This window comes from Gadus macrocephalus, chromosome 6 (assembly GCF_031168955.1).
Source record: "Gadus macrocephalus chromosome 6, ASM3116895v1".
Classification (NCBI taxonomy): Eukaryota; Metazoa; Chordata; class Actinopteri; order Gadiformes; family Gadidae; genus Gadus; species Gadus macrocephalus.
Window position 1 is genome coordinate 21,855,935 of NC_082387.1, and position 12,936 is coordinate 21,868,870.

The 12,936-nt window shown below is 45.1% G+C and overlaps 1 protein-coding gene across 14 annotated transcripts in view; it reads left to right on the forward strand.

The window, feature by feature from the left end:
- ncor2 (nuclear receptor corepressor 2) overlaps positions 1-12,936 on the forward strand; it is a 103,746-nt gene that overhangs the window by 9,209 nt on the left and 81,601 nt on the right. For all 14 annotated transcript variants that reach the window (XM_060055020.1, XM_060055023.1, XM_060055018.1 and 11 more), the window contains exons 2-3: positions 10,467-10,662; positions 12,824-12,936. In XM_060055020.1, the coding sequence (XP_059911003.1) occupies positions 10,558-10,662; positions 12,824-12,936 (218 nt within the window). In that variant the 5' untranslated portion in view covers positions 10,467-10,557. The remainder of the gene's footprint in view (positions 1-10,466; positions 10,663-12,823) is intronic.

The window sequence follows — 12,936 nt, forward strand, 5'->3', positions numbered from 1 at the left end:
CATTTGGTGGTAGCTGCAGAGATTTGGTCGTACCCCTTTTTCGCCGCTCTGTTGCAGGAATGCCATTTCCTTAGTCAAGTGCCTTCCATTTGTGTACGTTCATTTTAAAAGATTCACTCTCTTTAAAAAAAATTCACTTGCATTTAAATATATTGTAAAATGTTTTCATTGAATAGGTGGTCCTTTTTATTTTCTGCCACCTGGATATAGAATATAAGAAAAATATTCAACATCACAACAACATGCAGTTGAATCGTGCAGAGTGGATGTCTGCAAGACAAAGTCAACACTACTGCAGGAAGATAAGCTTGTCGGCCTTCTCCGGAAGGATGTGTGATCTCTCTGGGCTGATGGTATCTCCAGCAGTAGAGAAAACACTCTCACTGGGCCCCAGTGAGAGTGTGCCCCAGTGTGTACAGGCCTTCTCTACCCCCACTGACTGGGGGTAGAGAAGGTCTGTACACACAGGTATGACAGGGTTAGGTCTGACAGACATGGCTCATAGTCTCCGTTCCAACACAAGAGAGCAGGGTCTTTGTCTGACTGGGCTGTCCTTAAGTCCCTCTACCAGAACCATTGCTCTGGCATGTGTCATGTGTAAAATGTGTAATATGCAATTAGACTAGACAAAGGAGTGATATGGACATGAGGCAGGGGATGTGTATTTGATAATTAAATTCACATTCATAATGAATACCTGGTCTGTTTCTGTAGAACGTGCTGCTGACACTACTTGGAACTTGACCCGCTCCCAGAGTGTTATCATCCAGGATCCAATGTGGTCCCTCTCAGAGGAAGGCTCAGACGTCGACACATTGCAAAAACATAGATTTCTGATTAGATTAATACAACACAATATCATTCTTCTTCTCAGTGATATTCATTGCTTTTTGTTATTATTTGAGCTGATTTCTCTTCGCTGGTACAGATCAGACCAGACTGTTCTTTTGAGTGACCACAAACACTGTCTCCATCTCAGTGAAATGCTTCCTCAGCTTTTGCAGCACTGTAAGGGTCTGGCCTTCCAGTACTGCTGGTCTGGATGGGTTCAACATAGTCTTCTGCTTTTCTGAAGTTGTTAGTCGAACAAGTCTGTTTTGGAAATAATATATTTTTCATGTTCAGAAATCCATCTGGAGGTAGGTGGACAATGGACATATCAGGGGAATGCTAGGAATTCCAGAAATACCAAACAACTGTCATCAAATACATTGTCAATCTTAACTAGTACAGGTTTTACTAGTCAGTTGAACCTGTAATATATACAACCATTGCTGTCCAACCATTTCCTGGGGATGTAACACCGGACCATATGGCCAAAATTAATCACAATGTTGTTTTTATATTTATGGATAATTATCACGATAAATATGATAATAAAAAGGACAGCTACCTGGAAGAAGAGGTGCTGTTACTTAGCTTTTCATAATAAATATGACTTAGTCTAACTGACCAGTGTGTTTATCTGGATTTTTTTATGAAGATGGTGCGATCGGCTACGGTAACGGGGCGACTACATGGGGAAATCTTATATTGGTAAATCGCATCATGGAATGTACGCCATTGCACGGTTCTCACCTGAGTCAGTCGGACTCAGTGGAGTTAGTGCTACCGGACCCTCGACTGAACGAACTAACGATTCGCGAACGACTCCTCTTGGCGAACTGAATCATGCGAACTGGGTCACGGAAACAAATCATTAAATCCACCACTAGTCTGGATTACGGAAGCAACGTACCATTCTACATCAGCGGGAGCCATCTTTGTTGTTATTTAAAATGCCTCTACGGCGCTCATTGTATTTATCCCGCCTGATTTTAGATTAACGGTTCTGATTGGTCTGTCTATCTGGTACCGGGCAAAAAGGTTTTTGTCTGCAGAGCAAATGAAACATGAGCTCCTGAGATCGTCTGGTTCCCAGATTAGTTATTTGTAGGGTAATGTTATAAAGTTTAGTATGATTTGTTTTGACAATGGATAACAGTGCTTGCCTAGCCTAAATAAGGTAGCTGTAATCTTCCCCACATAACATTATCTATAGCTTAACATAACACCCATGTTCCCATGCTACTCCACAATGTCTTTAGACTACTTATTTTGTTAAGGTTTTTCATCTAGCAACCCCTCGCATCAGAAATTAAATTTCATACCTTTAATCTTCTCACCAACTTATTATGAATTTGCACTATGAGCTTGAAAAATGAGGGCATGGAAGCACTAAAGGGCTGATTACGGTCCCACGTCACGCAACGCAAGGACCACCCAGACGCTCCGACGCAGTCGCCAACCAGTTTTGGTTCTTCATCAGGTTTTAGTGAGCGGACCAATCACAGCCCTTGCTGCTGCTGCGTCTCCTCGACGGAAGGTTAAAATCTTTGGGAGGCGCACGTCAGGCCCTTGCGGTGGACGCAAGGAGGGTCCGCAACGCAACCCCCTTGCGTTACGTGAACATGGGACCATAATCGGCCCTTTAGGCTAACACTCACTATGTCTGCTGGAGTGGAGAGTTCGGTCAAGTATATATACTTTATATATAAAGTATACAGAACATGTTCTGCTCTCCTTTCCATTTCTTACCCCCTCCCTTCGTCCCACTCCGCTCACAGCAACTGAGCTGAACAGGAAGTTAAGGAAAAGCAATTTAAGTATTGTAGCTTTGTTATACATTTTAATCCAATTGTATTTATATATTGTACTTTGGGTCGACTTTTTGAAAGACTGCTCTAGGTATTTAGGAGCTTGGAATGCAGGCCTTTCTTCTTGGCTGTCATTTTGTCATGAAATGCAAAACGAAACGAATCCAAATAGCGGCATTGATAGGCTAGTGAGGTAACTTTGTTACTCGCGCTTTAAGTTTAAGTACAGTGCCGTCCTTGCTGTGTGAGTGTCCCGTCAGCAAAAGAACGGCCATTCCTTTGGTTGGTGTGGCTAAAGGTTAACAGAGGCTACGCTTGATCATCCACGCTTGTCTGGCCAGTGTGTGTGTGTGTGTGTGTGTGTGTGTGTGTGTGTGTGTGTGTGTGTGCGCGCGCCCACATCGTCTTATCACCCACCTGCTCTGAGCGAGCCCCCTTGTCAACGCCAAACCCAGGGCAACACATGCAAACAAAGATGGTAGACGCAATTCGATAACACGCCAGCCCCAAACTGTTGGTTTCACAAGCAGTGACCTAAAATTGGGCCAAGTGTACGTAGTTCACCTCAACGCTTTGCCGACAGGATGTGCTCCCCCACAAGGCCAAGAGAGGGAGAGAGGATATGGAGAGGACCAAATGCACCCACTCAACCCGCCTCCCGGGTCATATACTTTCACTGTAGCATACCAGAGTGGAGTGCAGCACCACTCTGGTATGTTACCAACGGGGTACCACCTGACTTCATCTACAAAGGCTGCATAGTATTCAAAGTGACTACTCTGGCAAGTGTTAACAAAAGGAGTTCCCGTAACTAGTTCTGATGGCATTGGTTACATTAACAAAGGCAAGTTACATTAACAATGTTAACCGCAAATTCCAAAGTGTGCTTCCCCCCCCCCTGCCTTCCCAGTTGACAGGAATAACTTGAGAATTTAAACCATCTTGAACCACAGTGTATCAGACTGTCGTTTTGTAACTTAGACCACGTATCAGGGATAGATGCACACCCCCGATATGTCAGTCAGTTTTGGAATATCAACTATGCCCAACAATAGATTCTGTTATTTTGCGATGATCACTGAATGAACATGAATGAGCTAACTAGTGAATTTTATTTTATTATTAACTCAGAATATTAATTAACAGGCCAATGCATGGAGATTATTTTAGCCGTTTTATGTGGTGAGCATTGATTGGCCACTTTAATTGGCACACCAGTAATATTAGATGTCTGATGTCTCTCCACATGATTTCAAGATTGGATGATCTGTGGGATTCCTCTCATAATGTACAATCATTCTGGATGGTAAAGTAAAATCACATGAGCACATTGACCCAGCATTGAGCCCAGTGTTATTTATACAGTTTTGGGATTATTACTCTTAAGGACTGAATTGTTAATATCCTAGAATCCTTGAGGAGAGCGGTAATGGATTCAAATTGAAAGCTAATATCCTGTATAATGACACTCAAGTGCCTTGCCGCTATAATTGTGCTAAACCACAGGCCACTTGCTACTTGCTACATTTACTTTTTGAGGTTGGATTTTGTCAGCAAAAACCACAATGTGTAGACTGCTCAATAAAGATCTTGACATCTGTATTCACATGCGTGTTTCTGCGTTCCACTCTGGTATGCTACAGTGACATTATACAAGCTTCATAGGGGATGAGAGGCGAGTGGCGGTACATGAACAACGGAGGGGATGTGAGTGGGGTGCATTCTGTCCATGCTAGATTTCCTGGGAGCACACTCTTGGCAGTACAGTGTGGACCGTCCTGTGGTTTGGAGGGAACTTGAGTGCTTTCCCTGCTGTTTTCCTGCTCAATGTAAAGGAGTTTCCGCCCTCCCCTGCTCTTTTCACTAGTGGTTATGCTGCTGCCATTACCTCCTCCCTCCCCTTGTGTTCTTCATTAGTGTCCCTCTGTGATGCTGTTGTCAACATGCTGGCTAGAAGGGAAACGACTAACCAGAAAGACGTGGGACTCTGGGCTTTAGTCCCACACAGCCATCATCTCGACGCATGCCTCTGAAAGCAGAGGCGTTGTAAATCGGGCATTGCGGCTTTGGAAATAATTCCCTTTTTATCCTTTCAATCAAACGAATGTCACACAAAAGACAGTGCTCGCACTGTCGGGCTCTGACTGGCATCGCATCACTTATTCTTTGCTGTGTTTTCGTTTGATTTGAACTTCATCTCACCACTACCATGGGGGACACAATGTCATGAGAACCAACCATGGACATATTATAAATGTGTACATTATTCTTCTGTGAAACGATTTATAGGCCGACAAAATGTTCCAGCCCTGCCTATACTCGGCAGTTCGTCAACTTTTACTTAAGTAAGTATGACGTCAGAGGGATAAAGATTGGACGGTTATCCGTAGAGGCATTGCCAAATGTCCTTATGGCTTTGTCAACTATTGAAGGATGGCTTCAATTGATATTTAGTGATTCTGAGACTATTGTCGTTGATTTTTCTGTTGATCATTACATGGTTAAAAACAATGTCGTCCCTTTCCCTCATGCGACCCAGGCATTTGGTAGAGATGTTTTGAAACGGCAAGTTTAATCCAGTTTTTTGAATAATACAATTGTATGCATCAAAAAGCTGCCCCGCTCTCGGAGTCTGTTTATCAGTGCTGCTATCTGGTTGATCTGCGTGAAAGCAGCGTGGGAAATGAGAAAGATATGGCTGAGCTAGGGAGAGCAGGGGCAGCTAGCTCTGTGCTTCTTTTTCCAGTAATCAGGATCCAGATAGATAAATCCATTATGGGACCTGACAGGGTGCCACATTCCTAAGCTGTGAGTCCTAGCAGCCCCCCGCCCCCCTCCAGTTCTGAAGGGCAGGTCTTTCTCTACCTCGGATTCAATTCCAACAACAAAAGCATTCTGCATCTCAGACCCATTACATTAGGTTCCCCCGTTCCGCCTTATTGCAGCTCTACACTTTCAATAGAATTCTCTCTCAAACCAGACGGGGCTCGGCAGAGCTTAGTGCCGTCACAAGACACATTTATTCCCTTCTTCGTAATCCACAGGGAAAACCCAACCGTTAAGTTCTTGTCGGCACAATTATTTAAATGGATGTTCATCCACTGTGGTGTCGTGGATAGTGGGACTAGTGCATCTGTGGACTGATTGTGGTCCACACTTACTGTTTTAGGGTGTCACTAAAGGCGTACGACGCGACAAGTTTGTCGTTGCGCTGCGGCTTTTGAGTAAGCCACAGTCGATGCTACAACACAAAGGGGGAAGGACGAGACGCCGCAGACCTGACTGAAAAGTCACACTCCTCTTCGGGTGTATGTGTACAGCCGTTCTGTTCTCCTAAAGCCGTTCTTCCTAAAATGGAGGTGGGGGGGAGGGAGGTTATGCGAGGGAATGATGTATCTGCTAGCAGACAGGAGCAAGAGGATGACAGGGAGGGAGTGAGTGAGTGAGAGAGGAAGGGAGGGCTTTGCAGGGGAAGCACGCTAGAGTGAGAAGAGGAGGGGTGACTGGGTTCATTCTCAGTGCTGGCTGTGGGCCAGCGGCTTTGCCTGTTGATGTCTGTAGCGGTGCCAGTGCATGTGTGTTTAGCCTCCTGTCTGGAAGGCCCCCTGCTCGCCTCACTGTTTATGTCAAAGCTCTCTCATTGTATTGGCTCTCATTTTGATTCTCTGCTCTCCCCCTGCAGATCTTGTGACAGCCCTCAAACCTCTTTCTCTCTCCCTCTCAATTGCCCTCTCTCATTCTATTTTTGTTAACATTTTATATTCTCTTCCCTTATCATTGTCTTTCTTGTCTCTTTAATAGTATTTCCATATCTCACTCTTCAATTCAATTCTGAATTGAATGTCCTTGCCTATGGCCAACTTCCTCATCTAGATGGTAATATCGTTGCTTTATGCCTGGAAACACAATATTATAGCTATCCTGTTCACCATGTCAGTTTAGGCTATCATAGGTTGTCATGAGTTTCCGGGGAGGAGGGTCATGAAAGTGTCAATCATGGCTGAAGAAGCACGATGTGTGATGCTCTTGTGTTCTTAAAAGAAAAGAGAATAGACATTGTGGATCAGTTCCTGGGTGTGACCAAGGACAGACAGTTTGGGCTGTCCATCCCTCAAAGAGAATTTGAGTTGACAAATGTGTCAACATATCAAGAACATAAGCTAGAATAACCTAGCTACCAGGTTTGCTGTATGTTAGCAGCAGGTCTCATAACGTTTAGGGAGTTTTATACGCCGGCAAAGGAAGATACAAGGTACTTTTTAATATGGGGTAGCTTCAAGATGACTATAACCTAAATCAATATAAGGTCAAACGCGTGAGAGGAGTTGTCAAACTAGGGAGGAAGTAGAAAATAGTCTGCGTTGCTAGACGGGGGTGGTAATCTCTGTTCTTTGATTATGTCACTACAAGTTGTACAGCAGGGCATTCGTTCTTCCTGACGTTCACGTTTGGCCTGATCCAGGCGTGCAACGCTGGTTTCGTTTGAAGTTCCTTGTGCCGTAAAGTATATTGCCATTGTTGTTACAGCTTCAAACTTGACAGTTAAGACGAATCAGCTTTTCCATGCATAATGCATAATTCTTGTGATCTTACTCATTTGTGTTTTCACTCCAATGTTCTTATTTTGGATGGTGATGATCGTAATGATAATGCAAACAAACCAGGGCCACATTTAGCTTTGCCTCATGCAGTCATTTGCCAGTGAAATCAAACGTCCCTGTGTGCCTGCCAGCCAGCCGGGAGAGATGAGCAGAGAGTGGCTCTTTGTGTGTCTCTAAGAGGAATGCAATTTGAACCAAACAAAGGAGACTGGTACACTGTCGCTCCACGGTTACTCGTACTGCCCTGCAGGTCACGGTTAAGTCTGGTTGTATTTACCGCTGTAACCATGCAGGCGCCACTATGTGGGAAGGAGTCTTGGGCATTTACTTTACTTTATTTTCATTAACCTCAGTTAACCTCTAACATCAGTAGGCCTCCTTCTCAGGTTATTGCTGAATAAATGACGTACCCAAAGTAAGTTCAGTATGGCTCCACAACTACAAGGGCTATCACATGTTATCTCTGTACCAAAGGGAAGATAACACCTGGGAGATTGTTGAGGAAGTAAAATAATGAATACGGATGCCAGCAGGGCTGAACAATATGAGGAAAACATGCAATGTGACTGTCGATAAGGCTAAGCAAATGTTAGCGTGCCGAATTCTAATGAATTAAAAATAAACAAATGGGGATGTAAATAACTGAAATGTGTTTCATGGTTGAATTATCAGTCGGTGGTATGTAAGGAATATTTATGTGGGCCCACATTCACAAAAGCAGCCATGAACCATCCGAAAGAAATCACTTCTGCTCCATCTTGTATAAATAGTATCGCAGATTTGATTACGTTTACCTTCATTGATGTCACTGGCACTTTTAGGGTAATTGTTTTTCTGTCTGATTAGTACTGTCAGTCTATCGTGGGGTACTTGTTTACTTGCAAGCTGCGTTACTTGTTGCGGTTTCGGGGAAGTTGTGTGTTAATTACAGAAGTAAGTAAGGTATTCTAGGTTTGTGCTTGTTTGCTACGACCCTGATACCCATTAGTGTACATCCGTTCCTGATTTTTTGCCACTAGTTGTCAAAAACCACAACCAGTGGCCAAAAACAGTGGAATCTCAGCCTTCATATAAGCTGATTTCAAAAAGATCGCCATTGCTCTCATTGTTTTGTTTTATTTATTTTATTGAATTGTATGCCAGTTAAGAAGTAATGCCAATATTCATTTCTTTAAAAGGTTATTATTTACTTGCAAATTCTAATGTAAATTAGCATATGGGCTTTTAGGACTTCAAGTTGAATCACTCAAACGCAAAACTCTGAAAACAGCAGCGTTCTCTCTCTTAAAGGTCTTCAGGTTTTTAAGTTGGTTACTCATATTATCCAAATGGTTTCCAACAATGATTAAACCAAGAAATATCTGTCGTTTCATTCACGGTAACTGTCGGTTAAAATTGGTGGCACGTCAATTGTGGCATAAGCCCTTATCCCCCTAACTTCTGGGGAAACGAGCGAGTACATTAATCTATGTATTTCAATATAGATTTATCTTACTACGTTGTGCTAGCTGGGAACACCACATTGATTCAATCTAGCTCTATCTGCCAAAGGAGAGCCCCACCTCTCCCTGCACACTCAGGATCATGCACGGGAGGATTGTTCGCTTTTCCCTGCAGAAAAGACGGCTGGCCGAATTCATTGATAGAATCATTCCTAAATCCACAAATCGCTGAGAGGGATGCCAGAAATCCTTGGTGTGAAAAAATTAATATGAAAAACACGGCATGATATGAAAAGTGCTTTTCAAGTCAGTTTAACCTGTATCCTATACGGTCCTGGCCTCTTACGGCGGTTGTGGTAGTAATATCCGATCATCTAAATATATGGCCTGTTCAACCCTTTGAGACTGTTCCCGTGATTAAGGGCTATACAAATAAAGTAATTGAATTGATTCTAGACTAATTGGCATAACCCTAACACACACACGGACACAGACACACAAACACGTGTGAATCACTGTGGAGGACTGTGGCAGTTCTCCCATCCTGGATGATTTATTTTTGTCTTAACCTGCTCTGACATTGGGGATCAGCGTGTTGGCCTCCCTCTTAGTCAAGCCTGTCAGAGTTTAGTTCACCCTGCTTGTCCGAGCATGCCACCGACCCCTCAGTCCCCCAACCCACCATCAACGCTGCTGAAACATGAGCTTGGAGAAACTAGTGTCATTGCCGGGAGGCCTGGAGAAATGGCATGCGTCCTAATGCCTCTTTTGGCAGGCCTCTCCCGGACACGGTGCGATTGCAGTTGTACTACTACCGTACACACACACGCGTGCATACGCACGTCGCACACACACACTCAGCCTTTTAGAAGCGCCCGTCCACGTCAACCAAAAAAAAGAGACTGTTGTGCGAACGCTGACAAGAAAATTTTGAACGTCATTTTTCATCACTATTTATGAATGTTTAGGTTGGACGTCCTCTATTGGGCTCGCGGTTCTGCAAGGGGGACCTCCATCATGTTAATTGGACATTTACTTCAACCGCACCATGTAGGGAACTTCATGGTTACCCTAATAGGATTTTGCTTGTCTTGGTGTCTTTAGGTTTCTTTATGGTCGTGGGCTGATGCTTTCGCATACAGAGGGCGCCTGCCTTCTGGGTGAAGATCGTTTTCACGCCATATATGGAGTACTCATAGGGTCCTGTGTTGGGTTTGCATAGGAAACCCAGATGTGGAGTACTCATAGGGGCCTATGTTGAGTTTGCATAGGAAGCCCATATATGGAGTACTCATAGGGGCCTATGTTGGGTTTGCACCATGTCATGAGTTAAAACAGTGCACGGCCGTCTATCGATCATTGAGTTATTAATGGTGCTGCTGGATCCCTGGTGCTCTGGCTGGCTCACCCACCACTACAGCCGTCTGACTCAGCTGGTCCCAGGCCACCAGCAGACCAGTCGAGGGGACAGTGGTCTCATTCAGCGAGAGAGGAAGAGGGCAGTCTATACAGCAGGTGCACCCATCCAACCTGGCAGAATAGTACATACACTGTCATCCTGACACACACACACACACACACACACACACACACACACACACACACACACACACACACACACACACACACACACACACACACAGCCAGAAAACAACACACGAATGCCAAGCAAGCGCCACGCTTACAGTTTTATGGGCTGTAGTTAAAAAGCGATTACGGTTCTTCCAGTCCATCTATCGCTGTGTCCCGGCATCTTTCTCAGCCTCATTCTCCCTATCCCTCTGCAGGTCGCTGGCTCCTGTATTCGGCCGATGATGTACTGCGACTGATCTGCAGCCCCTCCCACTTCCTGCCTGCAGAGGAAGCGGCTCTGCCAGCATGTCTTCTCATCCCCAGTCGGTGCCGCAGGGCCGGAGGGCGGTGGACACACGCCACCTGCCCAACCCTGCCTCACTGCCCCTGCAGCTGCAGCGGGCACACACGGTAAGCACCGGACACGCATGCATACATACATACATACATACATACATACATACATACATACATACATACATACATACATACATACATACATACATACATACATACATACATACATACATACATACATACATACATACACCTGGCACACAGACACACAAACACACACACGGTATGCAACGGGCACACACACACTGTAAGCCACCGGGCACGGGCGCGGACACGCCCTCTGCAGCGCCGCTCCCAGTGAGGGTGTACAGGTCCAGCCAGGGCAGTCAATGTGTTGTCCATGCAGCTGATTTATTAACTGATAACAAGCCTTTCTATGCTAAATCACTTATTAGCCGTGAAGCCGTCTTTTTTCCGGCGCAAGTTAAAAAAGAAAGAGGCAGCGCTGGCGAAGGCGAAGGCTGCACATTTGCAAAGCGAGGTTCGCAAAAACCGCCATCAAGGGAAGCCCCACCTCAAGCATTTCCATACACAAATCCCAATTATCCAGAGTTAATTGACCAGCGATGGCAAAGTCGTTGCAGCTTCTTAGAAGATGCATTGAGTGAGTCAAAAGCTTGTTTGGCGGCCTCTTTCTTCTTGGGTGAGAGAATCCACGGGGTAGCCAACCCCTCCTGCGTGTGTGCGTACACACACACACACACACACACACACACACACACACACACACACACACACACACACACACACACACACACACACACACACACACACACACACACACACACACACACACACACACACATGCCCTACATTACAACAGCTGCATACCCAGCTAATCCTTCCCCTGGCCCTCCTCATCACATTCAGCAGGAGATGAGGGTGGACAGGCTGCATTCCTCCAACCTGTCTGAAATTGGTGAAAGGGCCACATTATCTGCTATGTGGATTAGTGCTCCTGTGTTTTTTTTTATCCATAGGAAATTGTAAGCAGAGAAAGAGAAGGGAAGTGGGGACTGAAAAAGAAAATAGCATCCGAGGCAGGGAATCAAAACGCACCAGGACTAAGGCCCCGTCCACACGAAGCCGATTTCATGGCGAAACCGCAAAGGTCTTGTACGGTTCGGCCTTCCGTCCACACGAAGCCGGCGAATCCGCTGACCGAAACCGCAAACTTCTGAAACCACCCTCGGAGGTGGTTTCAAATCTATCCGGTTTCGTTTTGGTTTCGTGTGGACGCCTGAAACCGACTGAAACCGCAAACCATGATGTCATCGCCCCACCCCTCGACCTCCTAGCCAATGGCTTTTAAGCCCGCGGAGTCTCAGAAATCACAACAAAAAAGATGATGGCGGACTACAAGCTTGTAATCGTTCTGCAGCATATCGTGTCCCTTGTTGGGTTGCTAAGCCATTATTTATTGAGAATCTAGTTCGCCATCGTAGAAGAGCTGTTTGTTTGTGTTGTTAGTGGTTCGGGGGGGCAGCCTTTATGCGCATGCTCGCCTCTTCTTCTTCTGGATTTGTGTACCAGAAGCAGCGCCAATTATGGGCCTGGAATGTTTACTACAGCGTTTCTACAGATCTATCCGGTTTCGCTTGGCTTCGTCTTTACGGAGATACTTCGAAACCGGATAGATCGAAACCGTAACGGTTTCGCCCGTTTCGGCTTCGTGTGGACGGGGCCTAAGAACCCATTTTCTTTGAGGACAGGACATCCCTCGGATTTCCTAAAAGAAGAATGGTTGGATGCAGCAATGGGTCTACTCTGATTAGGGCTTTGAATCCGAACTTCGTTATTCGAATATAATTTGAATATCAAAAAATAAATCAAAATTCGAACGGATATTAGGCAGCCCTTAATATTCGAACCTGTTATGGGCAGGCCAAGAGGGAGAGACGTTGGAGAACCCGACGCAGTCTAGTCATAATATTGTAATGAAGTAATGTAATGAAGTATTGATTAGACAGAGATTTATTAGAAACCTAATAAACCGTTGGAACATGCAAGACCGGTAACCATAGCAACGCCGGTAAACAATCCTTGCGAAGCCCAATCCAGGACTTACTGAAGGCATTTAATGGTAAAAATATTATTGATAAATTTTCGAATATATTCGAATATGAATATTAATAAACAAACAAACTTCGAATATGATTTTTGGGCAAAAGTCAAAGCCCTAACTCTGGTGGCCTGTTGGGACTTTGTGTTGCAGGAGGTGGGACTGGTGGACTACCACTCACATGCGAGGGACTACAGCTCCCATCTGGCCCAGCCTCATCGCCGCCGGCCCTCCCTGCTCCCGGAGTTCCAGCCGGGGAACGAGAG